Source organism: Rhinatrema bivittatum, chromosome 4, assembly GCF_901001135.1.
Source record: "Rhinatrema bivittatum chromosome 4, aRhiBiv1.1, whole genome shotgun sequence".
Taxonomy (NCBI): domain Eukaryota; kingdom Metazoa; phylum Chordata; class Amphibia; order Gymnophiona; family Rhinatrematidae; genus Rhinatrema; species Rhinatrema bivittatum.
The window spans coordinates 232873027-232894463 of NC_042618.1; the positions used below are offsets into that span (position 1 = coordinate 232873027).

At 45.7% G+C, this 21437-nt stretch overlaps 1 protein-coding gene across 2 annotated transcripts in view; it reads left to right on the top strand.

Annotated features, from left to right (window-relative positions):
• CACNA2D4 (calcium voltage-gated channel auxiliary subunit alpha2delta 4) overlaps positions 1–21437 on the top strand; it is a 558520-nt gene that overhangs the window by 509235 nt on the left and 27848 nt on the right. For both annotated transcript variants that reach the window (XM_029599894.1, XM_029599895.1), the window contains one exon: positions 19458–19570. In XM_029599894.1, the coding sequence (XP_029455754.1) occupies positions 19458–19570 (113 nt within the window). The remainder of the gene's footprint in view (positions 1–19457; positions 19571–21437) is intronic.

Genomic DNA, 21437 nt, shown 5'->3' on the forward strand with positions numbered 1-21437 from the left:
ACAGGAAGAGTGCAGCTCTCCTCCTCCTATCGAGGTTGGGGTGGGAAGAGAAGAGAGGGCAAGAAATAACTTGGGGATCAAAGCAGGAGCAGGCGGGCACAAATATACATGCCTGGCTAGGAGCTGAAATGCAAAGTTACAGCTCTACATTGTGTTTCTAACCTTTTTGGGGAATTATACCTGTGCACCGTTTATTAGAGCAGCACCTTGATTTTAAGACTCCTTCATTCTTCAGCCTTCAGGCTGTGACTGCAAGAGTCATTGTGAGGCCTTTCTGATAAGGATCAGCAAACAGCAAGACATCTAAATAATATGGGCAACCAGGACTCATGGCACCTCTCCCTCCACTCCTTACAAACACACCATCCCAAGAAATAATACAGGAACTCAGCTGATTGGAATGTCAAAATGGCCACAGCTTTATTAACATACAATTCACCAGAGCCACCAAAAGCCAAACACAATAACCCCCCAAGGATACATCTGCGCCAGCAAGATGTATCCTTGGGGGGTTCCTTCCACAGGTCCCCAAGCCTGTAACTACCAGCAGCATCCCGCCGCTCACCGGGACCCCCACCACAGCCCTGCAAGGAGTCCCAACCATGTGACTGAACCCAATCACATGCAACTCAAAGAACACAGCCTCAAGATAACCTGCCACCTAGCGGATTCCTTGATATCACCCCCCCCCCCCACACACACACACACACACACAAATTAACCATGGCTCTGGTAACTCCGCCACCCCCAAGCTGTGACAATCACAATCAGTGCAAAAGAGGGGAGGGAGGGAGGGGAGCAAGAAGCCACCCTGGAAGCAAAAGAAGCAGCATCCAAAGCTACCGCCCCCTTTTATACTACCCTCCAAGACTGGCCCCAATTCCCTTAGTGCACTGGGGCCCCGACCAACCAGGACACTGATTCAAACCCCCAGAGCACCAAGTTCAAAAAAATCACACACCCCCCCCCCCCCTACCTGTCTCCTTCGCAGAAGGAGCCAAGCCTGGTGCTCATATTATTATGGGCATTCAGATACCAGGCTCCGCCTGCCCTCCCATTAGACTCCTAATAGTGGGAGAGACTAAGATGGAGGAAATAATAAAAAAATTAAACACTGATGTCTACTCAGGAATAAAATACAACTAGGAACAAAAAAAAAGGGGAGGAGGGATCTGGACTTAATGATCTGGCAAAAGTCAAGTCAAAAGTATAACAGATCTGCCAGTCACGTTTTTTGCACAACTTTAAAATAGTGCATTTTTGCCATGGATTTAATCAGCTTCAATTTTAGAAGAGCTAAAATTTCACCAAAAAAAAAGTGCAAAAGCTTCTGCACCAGTATTGCTAGCTAGAGGTCTAGAACAGGTAGATATGAATCGGTTATTTACTCTTTCAGATAATAGAAAGACTAGGGGGCACTCCATGAAGTTAGCATATGGCACATTTAAAACTAATCAGAGAAAGTTCTTCTTCACTCAACGCACAATTAAACTCTGGAATTTGTTGCCAGAGGATGTGGTTAGTGCAGTTAGTATAGCTGTGTTTAAAAAAGAATTGGTTAAGTTCTTGGAGGAGAAGTCCATTACCTGCTATTAATTAAGTTGACTTAGAAAATAGCCACTGCTAATACTAGCATCAGTAAGATGGGATAGACTTAGTTTTTGGGTACTTGCCAGGTTCTTATGGCCTGGATTGGCCACTGTTGGAAACAGGATGCTGGGCTTGATGGATCCTTGGTCTGACCCAGTATGGCATGTTCTTAAGTTGATCTGAAAGTGCTGCTTTTCTTAAAAAAAAAAAAAAAAAAAAAAAAGGATAAACAGAGTTGCTGATTGGTTGTAGCAGTGCACATGTCTTACATGAGACCCATGCACCCAGCCTATAGGTCAGACCTGGGCAAGGGGCGGCCCGCGGGCTGAATCCGGCCCGCCTACGGTCTGTGACCGGCCCGCCCACTGCTGAGAGCAGACGGGGAATGAGGCACGCTGCCTTCCCTCTGCAAGGGAAGGCAGCGTGCCTCATTCTCCGCTCCCTCGCTCCCCGATTGGCCGGCCAATCGGGGAGCGAGGGAACGGAGAATGAACTGGTTTTTTTTAACAGCGTCCGGTGGGGGGGAGGGAGTGACTCGAGCGAAGGCACGCTGCCCGATTGGCCGGTGCTGGGCAAGCATCGGCCAATCGGACAGCGTGCCTTCGCTCGAGTTTCTTTCCTACATACCGTATTTTTCGCTCCATAAGACGCACTTTTTTCCCCCCAAAAGTGGGGGGGAAATGTATGTGCGTCTTATGGAGCGAATATTAAAAAAAAAAAAAATCTAACAAACCCCCCCACCCTCCTGACTCCCCCAAGACCTGCCGACTTAATTTACTACAACCCCCCACCTTCCTGACCCCCCCAAGACCTGCCAAACGTCCCTGGTGGTCCAGCGGGGGTCCGGGAACGATCTCCTGGGCGTGGGCCGTCGGCTGCCAGTAAACAAAATGGCGCCGTCGGCCCTTTGCCCTCACTATGTCACTGGGACCGACCGCTGCTATTGGTCGGTCTCAGTGACATAGTGAGGGCAAAGGGCCGTCAGCGCCATTTTGTTTACTGGCAGCCGACGGCCCACGCCCAGGAGATCGTTCCCGGACCCCCGCTGGACCACCAGGGACGTTTGGCAGGTCTTGGGGGGGTCAGGAAGGTGGGGGGTTGTAGTAAATTAAGTCGGCAGGTCTTGGGGGAGTCAGGAGGGTGGGGGGTTGTAGTAAATTAAGTCGGCAGGTCTTGGGGGGGTCAGGAGGGTGGGGGGTTGTAGTAAATTAAGTCGGCAGGTCTTGGGGGGGTCAGGAGGGTGGGGGTTGTTAATTTAAAGGGTTGGGATGGGGTTTTTTTTGGGGGGGGGAGGGGTTCCCAGAGAAAGAAAAGTTTTCTGATCTGGGGAGTGGACCGAAATGGCCCTCCCCAGACCCGAAAACAAAATGGGGAGAAAAAAAAAAAAACTATGCACTCCCCTAATTTGCTCCATAAGACGCCCAGATGCAGAACCGGTTTAGCACAAATTTTTTTTTTTTATTTTCCCCCTCTGAATCCTAGGTGCGTCTTATAGTCAGGTGCGTCTTATGGAGCGAAAAATACGGTATGTCACAGTTCTGCCTTTCGTGGTCTTTTTTCAGGGGTCCCCAACCACCGGTCCGCAGACCGGGACCGGGCCGTGGGAGTTTTTTGCCGGTCCGCGGCGCGCGCTCCCGGTCTCTCCCGCTGCCGTTGCCGCTGGGCTGTCAGCACATTCAAGCCCAGTGGTAACGGCAGCGGTGTTAGAAGCTGTGGCACCCGCGGCTGGCCTTTTCTTCTTCCCGCGCCTGCACCCCCCCCTCCCGTGACCTGGAACAGGAAGTGATACACGGAGCGGTGCGCGGGAAGGAGAAAGAGCCGTGCCGCGTCAGCTGCAGCGTCGGTCCCCGAGCAATTGAAGCAGCCGGTAATCGAGAAAGGAGTCAGCAGCATGAGCCTCCCGCGGCCGATGGGATTCTTCTTTCTTGGCCTGCGGGGGCTGCTGCAGCTCCCATTTGTGCTCCGGGGGGGATGGGGGGAGAGGAAGTGAGTAAGAGAGAGTGAGAAGCAGCCAGCCAGCCTGTGTGTGATTGACTGGTCAGAGAGCTGATGTGTGTGTGTATGTGAGAGACAATGAAAGTGATTGCTCAGGGAGATGACTGATGTGTATGTGAGAGTGTGAGACATTAGTCAGGGAGGTGACTGATGTGTGTGTGTGTGAGAGAGAAAAAGCATGGAAGTGAGAAGTCTGGGTATGTGGGAAAGCATGAGCGAAGGAAGCCTGGAGTTGCGGGAGTGAGAAACCTGGGTGAGTGTGCATGCATGAGAGAGAGAGACTGCTTGGTAAGGTGACTGTGTGTGTGAGAGAAAAAGACTGGTGTGTGTGAATGTGAAAGAATGTGATTCAGGGAATGAGAAGCCTGTGCACGTGGAGAGTGAGCATGGAAATGAGAGAGACTGGTGTGTGTGTAACAGAGAGAAAGTGATTATGGGAATGAGAAGCCTGTGCATGTGAAGAGAGTGAGCATGAGAGTGAGAAACCTGGGTGTGTGTGAGACACAGCATGGGAGGGAGAAGCCTGTATATCTGAAAGAGAACTTGGGAGTGGGAAGCCTGTGTGTGTGTGTGTATGCATGAGTGAGATCAGGTGACTGGTGTGTGTGTGTGTGTGTGAGAGAGAGAGAGAAATAAAGTGATTATGGGAATGAGAAGCCTGTGCATGTGAAGAGTGAGCATGGGAGTGAGAAACCTGGGTGTGTGTGAGACACATCATGGGAGGGAGAAGCCTGTATATCTGAAAGAGAACATGGGAGTGAGAGACTGGTGTGTGTGTGAGAGAGAGAAAGAAAGTGATTATGGGAATGAGAAGCCTGTGCATGTGGAGAGAACAAGCATGGGAGTGAGAGACTGGTGAGTGAGTGTGTGTGTGTGAGAGAGAGAGAGACAGAGAAAGTGATTATGAGAGTGAGAAGACCATATATGTAAGTAGAACACGGGAGTGGGAAGCCTGTGTGTGTGTGTGTGTGTGTGTGTGTGTGTGTGTGTATGTATGACATGAGAGAAACTGTTCAGGAAGGTGACTGGTGTGTGTGTGCCAAAGACTGTTTGGGAGATGATTGGTGTGTGAGAGACAGAAACTGGTCATGGGGGCATGACTGGTATGGTGTGTGTGTGTGAGAGACATGGGCACTAAGGAAGAGGACCATAAGTATAGAGCTTAGCTTTTACTGCTGCTTCTGGTGTGTGCCACGGCCTGCAGGGAAGGGGAGTAGGAGAGCTGCTGGAGGGGGTAAGTAAAGGTGGCTTTAAGTTTATTTTTCTTGACTGCCATTTTAATTGTGTGATGTCTGCTTTTTTGAAATATTTTATTGGTGTTTGGAGAATGTTTAATAGTTTTTATGAGTTTTTAATTGTTGGATGTTATTCTGTTCATAGCTGTTTTGAAACATTTATTCTGCTTATTAGTATAGTTTTACAATTATTTCTGTGTGGGGATCTATAGTGCTTGCTAGTTTTGTTTTCCTAATAAGAGGTGTATTGGTTTTTAGGACCTGATTTAATATTTGTAGTGTTGCCTTTTCATAGATAGGGTTGCTCCTGTTTGAGTGTATTCCATAATACAGGTGTAACTGTGTGCAGATTAGTTTATGTGCATTACTACAGATCCTGGGAGTATGTTAGGTCGGTTCTGTGTCTGTTACCGAGATGAGATATTTTGCTAGCATGTAAGCATTTGTATCGGTCTTATTTGTTGTGTTTTCTCAGAGGACATGCATTGGTGGTAAACTGCTGTCTTTTCATAAGTAGGGCTATTGAGAACTGAGTTAATTATATTAGTCCGGCCCTCTAAAACCATCCCAATTTCTCATGCGGCCCCATGGGAAAATTAATTGCCCACCCCTGCTATAGGTTCTACCTCTGAAATAATGCACTCCTGAGCAGGGGCGGATTGACCTATCGGGGGATCGGGCTTCCCCCGGTGGGCCGGTCACTCCTGTCACATGATTTTTTTTTTTTTTGTATTATAAAATTTCCAACCAAAGTATTAGGGGGCGCTGCAAGCAGTGGTATCCTGAGGGGAGCCAATGGCCCCAGGCGCAAGGAGGCTCATGCGGCCACTGAGTAGCAACACATATATAGCAGGCAGATCGGCAGGGCCGTGGTGAGGCTCACATCACCACGGCCCGAAGAAAAAGATCGTGTTTAAACGTGCTGATGCTCCTCCTCCTTCCTGCATGTGCGGCCCCGGAAGTAAACGTTGCCGGAGCCGCGTGGGCAGGAAGGAGGAGGGGCATCAGCGTGTGCAGAAGAGGAGCAGCGCTTACGGGCTGCCGCGAATCATCGCAGCAGCCCGAGAAGAGGAAGAGGCCCGGTAGCAGGGCCACCGCGGCCTGAGAAGATCAGGGCTGCTGCAGAGCCCATCCTGCGGCGACCCGCGAAGAGGAGGCCAGAGGTGAGAGAGAGGCTGAGGGTCTATAGAGTGTGTGTGTGCATGTATGAGATGAGTTGAGAAATTGTGTGTGGGAGTGAGGATCTGAATGTTTGCAGAGACAGCATAGCATGTGAGAGTGAGAGCGAGAGCCTGTGCTTGAGTAAGACAGCATGTGGGAGTGAGAGAGAGCCTGTGTGTGTGAGAGTCAGACAGCATGTGCCAGTGAGAGACTGTGTATGAATGATTGTATGAGAGACAGCATGTGAGAGTGAGAGCCTGTGTGTATGAATGATTGTATGAGAGAGAGCTTGTGACATTGAGAGCCTGTGTTTGAGTAAGACAGTATGCGGGAGTGAGAGAGAGCCTGTGTGTGTGAGAGTCAGACAGCATGTGCCAGTGAGAGACTGTGTATGAATGATTGTATGAGAGACAGCATGTGCCAGTGAGAGACTGTGTGTATGAATGATTGTATGAGAGACAGCATGTGACAGTAGGAGGCTGTGTGTGTGTGTAAGAGAGAGAAATGCATGTGAGAATGAGAACCTGAGTGTGTATTTGAGGGAAGAAGATGAAGAGAAAAGAAATAGAAAAAAAACAATATAAAAGGAATTGGCAAAAAAATAAGAAAGGGAAGGTGGGAAAAAAAAGCCTGTGACCAACCGATTAGAAAACTAAGATCAGCCAGCAAAGATAAAAAAAAAATAAATTACTTTTTAGTGATTGGCACATGTAATCTTTGGGAATGTGCAAGAATAGCACTTTCTCTATGCGGATCTCACAATGTACGAGATCCGCATGGAGAAAGTGGAAGCCCATGGGGCCTGCACAGAGGAGGCAGCAGGATGGGCTTCAGTGTCAGTAGCAGCAATTGGTGCCTCCCCAATAGCCATGTGACAGCAGTGACAGTGGCAGCAGAGGAATGAGAGAGGTTCCGAGGTTGCTGGCAAAAGAGAGGGGGGTCTGCCTTTAGGGTGTGCATGTGAATGAATGGGACTCTGCCTGGGGGTGTATGTGTGTGAATGCATGGGTGCCTGCCTGGGGGTCTGTGTGTGTGAGGATGAATGTGTGCATGCCTATGGGATGGGGAGGGAGTGGTGTGAAAATGAATGGGAGCCTGCCTGGGGGTCTGTGTGTGTGTGTGTGTGTGTGTGTGTGTGTGTGTGTGTGTGTGTGTGAGAGTGTGAGAGCATGAGTGTGTATGAGAAAATCCAAGGGAGTAAGAGTTTGTGTGTGTGGGGGGAGAAAATCCAAGGGAGTAAGAGTTTGTGTGTGGAGGGAGAGTGTCTTAGAGCCTGAGAGTGTGACAGTGTCAGTGAGAGCGAGAGGTTATGGTGGGTACAAGAGCATGAATGTGTATGTATGTGACAGTGTATGTGTGAGAGAGAATGGACATGTGAGTATGTGTGAGAGAGAGAGAGGATAACCTCCTAATCCTCGACAATATCAGGGTGACTGGAAATAAAGAGCTCCCACAGAAGGGGAAAGCAGGGGCTTTTTAAAATCCTTATTAGTTTTAATTATTGAATGTTATTTGATATATGTACCATTTTGAAATATTTTATTAGTGTTTGGGACATTGTAAAAAATGTATATGATTTTAAGTAATAGAAATTCTATTTATCAGTAGTTTTAAAATATTCTTTTATTATGGTTTTACTATTATAACTGATGCTTTATGTTTCTTGATTTTATTTGTTTTATGAGGAATGGTGGTTCTATTTTTCTATTGTTAATACATGGAGTCTGGCTTCTTGGAGTTTCCATTTCAGTTTTTGTCATTTGTGCTCCTTCATTTTGTATTCTGTATTTGGTGAGGGTTTGTGTTCTGCATGCAAAGACTGAGATGAAGCATTCTTTTAGCATGTGGTTTCTCTGTAGGGATCTGTAGTAGCTTGGCCTGTTCTGGTTTCCTGATAGGAGGTGTATTGATATTTTAGATTCTGGTGTAATATTTGTGGTATTCTTTTTCATAGGTGGGGTTGTTATTCTTTGAGTGTTGGCAAATAGTACTGTGTTGATATGGGAGGACCATGCCGAAATATAGGGGTGTGTACATATATATGTAAATTATATTGTATATGTAATTGGTTACCCATGGGCCAGTATGGAGAAAAATCCCCGGGCCACTATTTTCCCACAATCCGCCCCTGCTCCTGAGTGACTCGGGCAGTGCTAACACCTTACGTATGAGCCTCAGTTTAAATTGCATTGTGTATCGGCACTTTCTCATGCTTGTGCCAGTCTATCATAATGACCATTTTTATTTATAGTCTGCCTTTCATCACACTTAAAAGTGAAATTTTGGTTTGCCAGCAGGAATCCACAACACAGGAAAGAAGGTGGGGGAAGCAGGATAGTAACTGAAAATACCACCAGTCTGGGATATCCTGCACAATACAGGGCACTTGAAAGGTGTATTCACTGGTCTTCTCTTGCACACACATGTGTATATGGATATGGGTGCATGCATGTACACACACATGTGTTTGCCTGGTCTTTCATCATTATAAGCATTTAGGGGCACAGAGACCTTGAGATATCTTGCAGTGTTTGTGTCTGCTTGTAAAGTACAGTCCATGCTGAGAGCCTGGGCTGCCACTGGGGGATGGAATTGAGCTGACCAGCCCCGACTCCATGCCTAGGGGGGGCTCTGTGCTTTCATCCTCTTGCTCCCTCTCTCCAGCAGGAGGAGAGCAGCACTTCTTAACTGCATCTGCCTCTGCCAGCTTCAAGTTGAAGTCTGAATGCATGGTGGCCCATAATCTTGCAGGACCTGCACCCCCTGTGTGGTTCAGACTTCAGACACAAGCTGGCAGAGGAGGAGGAGGCAGCTGCAGATAAGAAAAGCGGGAAGGAGGGGGTGGGGGGGGGGGAGATACCGCTGCTGAGGAAAACATGGAAAGCAGTTGTTTATTTAAGAATTGGCTTCATTCTAACACATGGTACAAACACGGCATAAAAAAGTTGTTATTCGGCTTATGCATCAAGAGAAATGAAAACAATGTTATTTACACGAAAACAGAGAAGATGGATTGATGATCATTACTGGAAGGTTTTCTGGAGCCGAGTCCTTTCCTCTTTCAGTAAAGAGAGATGCAGAACCATTGCAAATGGAGAGCAAGCAGAGTGACCGCCCTGGGCGCCAGGCCGAAGGGAACACTCCATCCATCCTTTTGAGTCAGTCTGTGAGCCTCAGAGGGAAGGGGGGAGTGCCCAGGGCACCATTTTGTCCCACAACTGTCCTGGAGAGCTTGTTTTTACTGGAAGTAGGGGTGAAGGAAGTTACAAGATAGTGAGGAGAGAACTAGCCCAGTGCCTCAGCAGCAGCAGCACTGTCATGTTAGAGACCCGGGCTCGATTCCTGGATCTGACTTCTGCTGCTTGGTTGGGGGTGGGATTGCTATGGAGGATGTGTTGCTGCTGTGATAGGAGCGGAACGAAGACCTGAGGATGTGCTTTAGGGTATACCTGCCTCTCCCTGTAATAGCTGGGTTATAGAGGAAGGCAGGTGAGAGAATAAGAAAGAAAGGGGGGGTTATCCCTGGCTAGCTGTGGTTGAAGGCTTGTGGTGCTGGGGCCCTACTTGGAACAGCTTCTAGACGAGCTAGAATGCCAAACGAGCGGGAGGAAGCTGCTGGGTCCAAACAATGCCCCAAAGATACTGGAAAGGCATGGGATGTGTAGCCATAAGGTTCTGATGCCAGACCTCTAAACTGGGGTCTGTGATCCAGGCCTGAGCTAGGCCCCCCCGAGACTCCTAGAATCCTTGGCAGTGTTGGGGGGGGGGGGGGGGAAGGGAAGCAGTGATGGCATCCTAGCCTTACCAAGAAGAACCAGCTACCGGTTCCCCAGGTCTGCCAGGCCCTTCCCTCACTCTTCGATAGGGAAATACATCATCAGAACTAGTTGGGAGGAGCAGGAGAGGTATTTTAATTCCATGAACCCAAATGCACATCTTCATTTAAGGGTGCCCTTACACTTGCACTCTCAACCATGTACTTTCCCTCATTTTTACTTGTAAACATGCTTTTTTGCAACCTTATTTGAATTTGCACACATGTGCTTAAGCACGCATGTCTGCCTTCTTATGCAGACACTTCTCACAGGTACACACTGTTACAGCACTGGGGCTACATTTGGGACATTCTCATGCTTTACCCAGTTATTCTGCTTATACATATTCCCTTGTGCTCTCCTATGTAGAAAGGTAAATAATGCAAACTCGCACTGACACAGCTTCATGCTTATAAAAACTCTTACATTGGCATATACCCATCCTTACCTATGTTCTAACCTATGATGTACAAATTTTAAGTTTTCTTCCAATCTCACCTCTGCATCACGACCTGGATTCAGAAATTGCCTAGCTCTTAGATGGCACAGGGAAATAGCAATTACTCCTTTCAGGTTGCTGCAGCACCTTGCATCTAAATTAGAATTCAAAGCACTTTCCAAGTACAGCCACCTCCAGGGTGGAGGAGCTCAGTTTGCAAATTGCATGACAAATCTTAACCAAAGTCTGAAGAATGAATGAGCAGTAAGACTATTGGAGGTTTACAACCAAGTGAAGTGAGGAGTGGGGATATAAAGGGACTTGTTTAAGTACACAAAGGGAGACAGTGGAGGAATGAAAATGAAACTTGAGTGTTCACAGGGATTCCTAAAGAGAATCCAATGTCCAGCTACAAAATCTGCCTACCTGGGGAATGAAAAGTGCAGGATGTCTGCAAACCGTCCATGCTTTTTCTTACAAGCAGAGAGCCCCAGGTCTTGTTAAAGATTTGCCGAACACATTTCACGACAGAATTCCGTGTCCTCAGGGTGGTCGCGTGGACAGTGAATCATTTCAGCATCAGTTACAGCAAGAGTATGACCTCAGAAGAAATACCAACAAAATAAAGATGTAAATCATGTCAAAGGCTGTGTAACAATTTTTTTCAATTAAGTAACAACTTTGTTCAAACCAAAAAGCCACAGTGAGGCCAGGAATCCCTGACTCACTATTCTTCTATGCTAACCATTAGTTCATACCCACAGCCTGGGCGCTTCATCTGAAATTCATGTGTATATGCCACAAAACATTACATCTTTTCCTGCTTAACCATTTCTTCTCCATAAATATGTGTCTGGGGTTTTTTTCCTTTTTTTTTTAAGAGAGTTAATTATTTGAGATTGCAGGATGGCGACCTAAAATAATTGGCCTGGAGAAAACGCCATTTTATGTCATCTCATTCCCTGATCTAATTTTTGGGATCTACAAACTATGGGTTAAAAGCAGTGAGGTTCCCGATAATGATCTCGTGATCCAAAAATTCAGCCCGTTTCTGCTGTCCTCTTCATGCACAGCCCCAGGCCTCGGTGCATGTTCACTCGCACGTGCTTAAGCAAGCCCAAGCCTCGCTAGTCCGTGACCACTGACACACGCTTAGGCAAGCCCATAACCCTCAGCAAGCTGAACCACTTGTGCATGAGATTATTATGATTTTCAATGGTTGTAATGATATTTAAGACGGTGCTGCCGGTACAGTCTTTGCAGGTCAGTTAAGTCTGGAGAGACAGAGAGAGTGTTTGCATTCATGCATGGCCCCCCTTTCCTTTCGAAATTTACTTAGGCACAGCAGAATAAAACAAAATCATGCAGACAGAGCAAACAGTATCATAAAACAATAAAAAGAATAAAAATACATAAATACCAACTAACGTTATAGTTTGACAAATCAAAAAGTGAAATAATTACAACTAACGGCATCCATTAATATCTTGGTGAAATGTGAAATGTAAGAATAGCCCAACCAAAACTCATAACGATGAGGCTGACTCAAATAACCAAGGGGTAGATTTTAAAAGGCCTGCGCACCGTCCACGTTCGCGTGGTATTTTATAACATGTAGCGTCGGCACGCGCACGTTCTAAACTGCGATTCCTTCACGCACATGTGCACCAGATTTTAATGTCCGCTTGTGCGTGCGCGGGCGGGTGTCCTCCGTGTGCAGGGGGGTGGATTTTAAAAGAATCGCGCAGTGACGTGATCAGGCCTTTTCCCAGTTCCCTCCCCTAACCATATCCTTCCTCCCTCTTCCCCTCTCCTCCCCATCCCCTAAACCTACCCAGCTTTCCCCAATTTTTTTGTTTTTATACTTACTGCTCCTTCAGAGCAGAAGCAAACTCTGCGCACCAGCCAGCTGTCGGCACGCGCTTCCCTGGGACAGCATCTAATGGCATAGTCCTGGCCTGCCCCGCCCCACCCAGACCCTGCTTCCGGCCTGCCTCTTTTTTCAAGTCTGGCACTTCTGCGTATATTGGGAGTTATACACGGGACCGGACCCTTTCTAAAATGCGCTTGGTGCGCACAGGGCCCAACCACACATGTAACCTCCAGTATTTGCGGGAGCAGGCCTTTTAAAATCCACTTGAAAGTTTCCACTGTTTGGCGAAGACTATGATAATGATCAGTTAGACCAGTGTTACCCAACTCTGTCCTGGAGGCAAACCTAGCCTGTTGGGTTTTCAGGATTTCCAAGATGGATATGCATGAAAGAGATTTGCATACACTGGATCTCCAGCATATGCAAATCTATCTCATGCATATTCATTGTGGAAATCCTGAAAACCCAACTGGCTAGTTGTGCCTCCAGGTCAGGGTTAGGAAACAGAGTTAGATGGACATCCCTAGGGTAAGGTATTCCAAAACCTGGGTGCAAAGGCTGGAAGACTACTAGAAAATTTGTCACAGGACAGACACTCCAGATGGGAGAGGAATTATAAGACGTTAGTATGAAAACTTGAAATATGGTCAAGCATTTGGCAACTAAGATTTAATGCAAAAAAAATCAGCATGCGCTCAGGATACAGAAATCCAAGAGAATAGTACATAATCTTACCTGGTTATTTTAAAGTTTCAAAATGGTAATAGTGAGATCCAAAGGAATGTTAGGGCGCATAAATATAACCAGCATAAAAAAAAAGTAGATGGCATTGCCTCTTTACAAATTGGTGAAACATCATCTGGAATATTGTATCCAGTTCTAGAGGCCACATATCAGATATAGTATGGAGGCAATCAAGAGCTTCCAAACTGATGCAGAGCACCTAAGCTGTATGCTGTGAGACTTAATGGCCTAATTATGTTTATCCTAGAGGAAAAGAGGGATATGAGTCAGATAATTAAAATACCTTAAAGGAAGTTCTAAAACAAGAGGCCATACACGATGCTGATAGGGAATCGAAGCAAGAGGAGAAACATGAGGCAATATTCACAGAAAAGGTGGTGGATGCATGGAATAGCTTCTCAGTGAAAGGAGTTGAAACAGAAGAGAAGATTCATAGTTGCATGGAAGAGAATGTAAAGCCTGAGTTCAAGCACAGTCTGCGGTCTTGCAGTAGGAAGAAAAAATGGGTGGACTAGATGGGCCTTAATGGTTTTTAAATATCAACACATTTATATTTCTTTGGCAAGAAAAAGCAGAACAGAGAGAGCCAGAAGACCTCCAAAATGGACAAGTATTTTTTTTTTCACAATGAAACATCTGCTACTGGGAAGGTTTGGGGTGGGGACATAATGATACTTGAGTATAATTATAAAAACTCAGGGGGAGCCCATGAGCCTGAAAATTGAGCGGAGTGCACAAAGCTGAAGGTCCTAGGTAGGTGGTTCCCAAATCTGCTCTAGGGGACCCCAACCACTCATGTTTTTAGGATACTGCAATAAATAAGCTTGTGTAGAAAGACAGGGACTGCCTCATGGCTCACTGGCCTTGTGTTAATTTTTAAGTTTCTTCAGCTATTGCTGCTACCATTGCAGAAAGATCTACAGCATTGCAGCCCTAGGAGCATAGAAAGCAGGAGAGACAGAAAAAAGAGAGAGGGGAGGGGAGGGGAGCCAAAGAAGAGACCCATACTGTGCAGTAGATTGGGGGAGGGGCAAAAAGAGAGAGAGGGAGAGAGGGCTGCAGCTGCTGGGCAGAGTGGTGGAGGAGAGGGGACTCCTGCTGCTTGACAGGGGGTGGGGTTGAGTAAAAGGGGAATGCAAGACAAGTACTGGGGGTGGAGAAAGAGGAAAACCTAGGGCAAATGGTAGGGGGAATGCAGGTCAAGGAGTGAGGAGAGAAAGAGGGGGACTTAAGACACAGAGTGGATAGGGGGGATTCAGGGCAAGGTGTAAGCCCTCTGAGGATAGGGAAATACCTACAGGACCTGAATGTAATCCACTTTGAAGCTCTGAAAAGTGGAATATAAATCTAAACAAATAAATACAATATATGCACATTTAAGACTAATCGGAGAAATTTCTTTTTCACTCAACGCACAATAAAGCTCTGGAATTTGTTGCCAGAGGATGTGGTTAGTGCAGTTAGTGTAGCTGGGTTCAAAAAAGGTTTGGATAAGTTCGTGGAGGAGAAGTCCATTAATGGCTATTAATCAATTATACTTAGGGAATAGCCACTGCTATTAATTGCATCAGTAGCATGGGATCTTCTTAGTGTTTGGGTAATTGCCAGGTTCTTGTGGCCTGGTTTGGCCTCTGTTGGAAACAGGATGCTGGGCTTGATGGACCCTTGGTCTGACCCAGCATGGCAATTTCATATGTTCTTATGTTCTTAAATACATATAAAAATAGGAGGATTCAGGGCACAGAGTGAACTGGGGGGAGAGGGAGTTACAGGGGAAGGAGAGGAGGGGAAGAGAAATGGATTGCTGGGCATGGGATGGGGGAAGAGAGAGAGGAATGCCGAGTAGGAGGGGAGAGAGAGAGCGAGCCGGGTGCATTGCTGAAGCTGCTGCCACTATAAAGACAGCAGTGCCTTTGCTGCTAAAGGAGGAAGCCCTGTGTCAGAGCAGGCACTGGTGAGTGAAAAAGGGAGGGGATGTAATTCTGTATATCTGCCCCGGACTAAGAAAAAGCTGGTCCCAGTGACAGTGCTTGAGCCAAGTTATGAGTATGATGCTTCATGAAAAATAACATCCAGATCGATAAAAGGGCTGAGAAAGATAAAGAAAGAGACGAGATTGAAGCAAGACGTTCCATGCAGAACCAACAGAGCCTGCTTTCCGAAATGTGCAAAAAAAAAAAAAACAGCCCTGTCAGATCTCTTTGGACCCCCCCCCAGACATGTACGGAAAATGTGGTGTTGATAGGATACGCATCACAAAAGTTATTAGGGAAGGACTTGCAGACATGGTGCTCTCATAAGCTTTTAGAAAGTTACCAAGGCCAGTGCTAGCTTTTTTGCTGCCCTGGGTGAACAATTACTGTGCGGATGTTCATTTATTCTCGGTCCTGGGACCACCAAAAAAATGCCCAGCTCCCTTTAGTGATACAAATTGTAAAAACTGACACCAAGTTTTTAGATGTCCTAGACGAACCTCATAGCCTTGCACAACACCCCCCGCCCCATTCCACACACACAGTTAAGAGTTATGCATTTATATTTTACATGAAAAATATCAAAGTACAGTATTCTGAGGTAAAAATATCACTTACATTATATTTACATGCACTGCTGTGAAGCCAACCAGAAATCCCTGCAAAAAAAGACATTGGGAACCCATATTGTATTAAGCCTACTGTGATGTGTGTTGGTTGTGGGCTTGACCCTCTGAAAGTCCGAATACACTAATACACTTCCTATTAGGAGAATGCCTCACCTCAGTCACACATGCAGAACATAATCAGACCCTTACCAAATACAGAATGGAGCAACCATAAAGTAGAAATACAAATGTGCAGACAAAATCTGAACTGGAAACCGCAAGAAGCCAGACACTCTATGCAGTGCAACAATGAAAAAACAGAACCACCACCATTCCTCAAACATCAAATAATAAAATCATGAAATAAAACAAGTAAGTAATCCTAATATTAAAAACATATTAATAATATTTCAAAAAAAGCTGATGAATAAAAGATCAAATAATTAAAAACTCATATACAAGTTTTTTTAAATGTCCCAAACACCAATAAAATATTTCAAAACAGCAGACCAGCAAATAACACCTGAAAAACTAAAAGAGATTTTAAAAATTCATGCTTTCCATACCTGGGAACTTTGATTTCTAGTCATCCCGAGATTGTCATGGATTAGTGGAAGAGGGATGCACGAACTTTCTCCTCTCTTTCTTATATACACACAAACAGGCATAAGATGTATATAGTTCCTGTTGTACCCAGTTTATGATGGTTCTCTCCTTCCGCCTGTCCTTTAATTTCCATCTTTTAGTTCTTTCTCCCTTCCCCCCTCTTTCCTTTCATGCCTGCCCCCCTTCCCCCCCCCCCTGTTTATTGTAATTTTCCTTTCTTCAGTTTCATTGTAAACCGGCGTGATGTATTCTACGGATGTCGGTAAATAAAAGTTCATAAATAAATAAATAAATAAATACAAAAGCTCATACACATATACGCTCTCTCTCAGACAAACCCACAGGCGTCTCCAGCTTTTCTTTGTTTGGGATCTACCAGCAGCGTCAGGCCCTCATCTTCATTTCAGCTGCTGGCAGGTTGGAATCCACCTGAAGCACCCGGCTATTGGGGAGGTGCCGAACACTGCTACTGGCACTGAAGCCCGTTCTGCTGCCTTCTCTGTGCAGGCCCTGCGGTATTAAATATTTGCGGGCCTCCACTTCCTCCATGCCGATCTCGTACATTGCAAGATCGGCATAGAGAAAGTGCTACTCTTGTACATTCCCAAAGATAACATATGCCAATCACTAAAAATTAAAAAATTATTTTTTCCTTTGTTGTCTGATCTTAGTTTTCTAATTGGTTGGTCTCAGACATTTTTCCACCTTCTCTTTCTTGGTCTTTTGCCAGTTCCTTTCACAGGGTCTCTTTATTTCTGTTTCTTCTCTATCCACCTATCTTCTTCTTTTCTTTCCTCAAACATACACTCTGGCTCTCTTTCTCACAGGCTGTCTCTCTCTCACACATACCCATACAGGCACAGGCTCTCGCACTCACATGCTGTCTCACACATACAACCCTCACTCTCAAATGCTCTCTCATACATAAATACACACTGTCTATCTTTCACATGCTGTCTCTCTCACCCATACACAGGCTCTTTCACTCAATGCTGTCTCACACAAATACACAGGCTCTCACTCACATGCTGTCTCTCTCCTCTCACACACACACACACACACTCAGAGGCTCTCACATGCTGTCTCCGATCATGCAGGCTTTCTCTCCCACACACAGTCTCTCAACTCACTCTCATACACACACACACACACACTCTACAGGGCCTCAGCTTCTCTCTCACCTCTTGGCCTCCTCTTCTTGGGTCACTTCGGAATGGGCTCCGCAGCGGCCTTGATCTTAGGCGTCTGCAAGGTGGGGTCCGCAGTGGCCCTGCTACCGGGTCTCCTCTTCTCCAGCCGCCGTGAGGTGGGATCCGCGGTGGCTCTGCTACAATCTCTACTGCTCCTCTGCATGCGGCCGATGCTCCTCCTCCTTCCTGTCCGCACGGTTCCAGCAATGTTTTTCTTCTGGGGCTGCACAGGCAGGAAGGAGGAAGGGGCACCTGGACGTGAATTTTTCTAAGGGCCTTGGTGAGATGAGCGGCCCTGCCGACCAAAGTGACATGTCTGCCCCCCCCCCCCTACTTCCTGCTATTTCTTCCTCCAGTGGACCCGATCCACCGGCGGCAGAAAAAGCAGAAATCTTCTGCTGCTGGTGGGATCGGGTCCACTGGCAGCAACACGGGCCTCTCCCTGCTCCCAACGCTGCCGCACGGTTTGCACACCCAGTGGCACCAAGCCTGAGAAAGTAGGCTCAAAAGATGAAGCAAGACAGGAAAAGACACTAAAGAGTAAGAAGACTACAAACTAGTGGATTAAAGTATCTCAGAGAAATATTGTATTTTAATTCATTTTATTTAAAAATTATCCAACTAAGCAGACTTTCAGTGCATTTGTGTTCCATAATTATGCAGATATCTTAGGAGGAGTAGCCTAGTGGTTAGAGCAGTGGGTTAAGAACCAGGAGACCAGGGTTCAAGTCCCACTGTCGCTCCTTGTGACCTTGGGCAAGTCACTTTACCCTCCATTGCCTCAGGTACAAAACTTAGATTGTAAGTCCTCTGGGGATAGGGAAATACCTACAGTACCTGAATGTAAACCGATGTGATATTCCAGATCAAATGTCAGTATATTAAAAAAAAAAAAAAAGTATCTCAGTTAGAATTTTGTAGAAATAAGGGTCAACAAATGAGTTATGGACCAGACCTTTGTATTGGACTGACTCAGTATATTTCAGATTTTGTAAAGAGAGGGAGAGGACCGTGCCGGAATTGATGTGCAAATGACCTGCGTGAGCCCCGCTGGGAAGCAGGAGTCTGAGGGGTAAAGGGAGCCTCTGCAGGTCATACGTAGGCAGAGGGACTGCCTCCTCTGCTCACCTATCACTCTGGGGTAAAAGACAACAAGAGGCAGCAAGGATAGGCAGGCAGAGGAAAGTCGTTGAGCCAAAGCCCCTGTCACATGAAGGTATCCATGTGCTGTGCTGAATGAATGCTGAAGCTCAGTGACAAATCCAGAGCTTTCAAAGGCCCTTTAATTACAATGGGACCCCCAGCCACACTTGGCAGGAAGGAGGCAGAGGAGCTGATAAGATAAGCCAGTGTAGAAGAGGTGTACTTAGTGCCATCAAAAACCTAGCGGGGCAGCTGCTTTTCATCACTCTCCCTATCTCCTGCTTGTCTTGCGCACCACACTTACATATGCTCAGCACACAGCCCCCCAGCTAATGACATTTCTTCTTTAAAAGAATTTTCATAATCCAACCTTGAAATACATGCACTAATACTAAAGAAATACGTTAGGAATTTTAGATGTCAGAGCTGCACCTTGCAGACTTTTTCATAAAATTTGTACACTGTTTCCTCTCTTGCTCTTTCATTATCCTGCCCTTTTGCACTCATGTTTCTTTCGTCTGCTGTCTGGTTTCTCTCTACATATAACTTCTGTCTGCATTTCAAATTCATTTCAGAATTTCTGTCCATTTATTTTACTAATTCTCTTTTCTTTTTCTGTTTCTTTACCTCTTTCAATCTCTGTCCTGTGCGCTCTTTAGATTTTTTTGTGTTCACTTCTTTTGGTCAATTACTTTGGGTTGAACCCTCCTGCTCTGTCCAAGGTTATAACTTTTTTGTATCCCTAATTGGATTGAGTAGGCAGTCATTAACAGTTTCCCATTAGGCTAATTCAATAGCTCAGAATTGTTCAAGACATGTTGCTTCTACTTAAAAAAAAAAAAAAAAATAATAATCTAAAGAGTAAAAAGATTTAAACAAGTTTGAGTGTGTAGTAGCATTATCTCCCTCCAGATGAGGAATTTTGCTAGCAGTTAGTGTTTTGCCTCTTTGAAAGATCTTGGCTTCACCCTAGAACTTTGAAGTCTACTAGACAAGGCCCTGAACCCTGCTTAGGTTTTATCACTGGATGTGTCCATGATGGTTGCTGTCTTGACCAGGCTGCCGGCGTTCTCTTCTCTCCACAGGATGTTTGTGGTGCAACACATCACCAACAGTAACCTCCTCCTCTTGGTCACGGACTCCAGCTGTGACTGCAGCCTTTTTCCACCCATCCTGCTGGAAGCTAAGGAAGTGAAATGTATCCTTTAGTGTTCTCACGTCTGGGACATCTATTCTGTGTTTGCTCGAGAGGCATTCTCTTCCTGCAAGGAGGAGAGAGAGGTGAAAGGTCCCTAGGATAACTAACAGGTATCATTTATTTTAGCAAACGCAGGAAGGTAGATGCCAAAGAATGTCTTTTTCAGTATCTTTATTGGCTGGAGACGTGTGTCAGTTTAGCAGGAGAGCTCCTTACTCCTCCCAGCCACAGGTGAGAGATGGCTTATAGTTTAATCCACAAACCTGTTTCAGACAACCTCACCACCACGATTGTTTGTTTATATTGCTTTTCTCCCACCAGAGAGATCAAAGCAGGATATAACAATTTAGGTTTACAATGTCACAGCAAAGTTAGAATTTCAGAGTGGACGTTGAGGAATCGTTAGGGTTTGGTTTTACAATGTACAACAAGTTGGGATTACAAAGAGAGTATCATGAACCAGTGGCAGTGGGTAGTTAGTATAAATAGTAATAGCATTAATGTTTGAAGGAGACGGGAGGACAGATGCAAAGAGCAGGCAAAATAGGTAATTCTACGTTGTGATTTGGTTAGGTAACATGAAGTATCACTTTAGGTTTATAAGGTTAATTTGTGTACAAACTCGTGGAATATCCAAATTTGGTCTCTAAAATATGCACATTGATAATAAATATATACATAACCTTTCTGAGAATAATATAAATTGGGTTTTGATGGTGTGGGTTTTTGCAAGTTCAGTAAGGGCCAGCCTATTATTAGTTCACTGTTTACGAGTGGCCTGTGCAATGGTTCAGATTTCAGGTCTGCAGTTGTTTTGAGCAGCTACATTTTTAGAATTTCACTTTGAGATGGATGATTCTTCAGGTCCAAATGCTCCTTTAAAAAGCCTGTTTTGGTTTTTTTTTAGTAGTTTTCTGAATATTAGATCAGTTTTAATTGGATGTTAAGTAGCAGAGCATTCCACAGAGCTGAGACAGATCCTGAGTAGGTTTTGTTACTGGTGCTAGTGTGAGGTGCATTTCCTTGGGAGAAAGAAAGGCAAGGAGGGCTTGTTCCAGTGAGCATAGAGGGCAGAAGGTTTGTATGGGACAAGGCATCTGTTTAGGTAAGGCCCAGCCTTTGAGGATCCTGTAAGCCAGAACCAGGTGCCTGAACTTGGCGTGGTACGGAGTAGGGAGCCAATTGAGGGATTTTAGGACAGGAGTGATCCTGATAAATTTGCTTGCATTTTGAATCCATTTAGTTTTTGGGGGGATTCCAATGCAGAGTGAGGTACAGAAGTCCAAGTGGGAGAGAATGCATGCTTAGATAATAGTAGCAAAGGGTGATGGTGAATCAAAGAAAGGGAGGAGGTGGTGGAGTTGGAGTGGGCGTTCGATGCATGCAAAACAGGGAGCATCTCCTTGGGTTTTCTGGAAGAAAAATCTGTCTGGTTGCATCCTAAAGGAAGTATAGACTATCCATTGGCTACTTCTTTCTGTAACTGATGTACTGTATTTTTATCCTGGTTAATCCTTTTCTGATTCCTGGGTTTCCAAGCTAACTGGAAGATGGACAATGGGAAGGGGAAACAGGATGGCCAAAATTGAAGTAGCTTGGGTCTTCTGCTTGGCAGCCAGTTTTTGTTTTTTTGCCAGAAGCTGTCCTCACCCCAATCCATGTACCTCAGGTGGGCCTGCTATCTCTGCAGCAATCTTTCAGCTGAGTGATAAACTGCAGCTCACATCAGAATCCGGTACACATGGGCCATTTGGATGGCCAGTAGGGTGTTGCTGTATCCATCTATTGATTAGTTTGTGTATCAGTTCTGTTTTCTGAGTTCTCCTCTGCCTGCAGTTAACTTTAAATTCTGCCTTATTCCAACCTT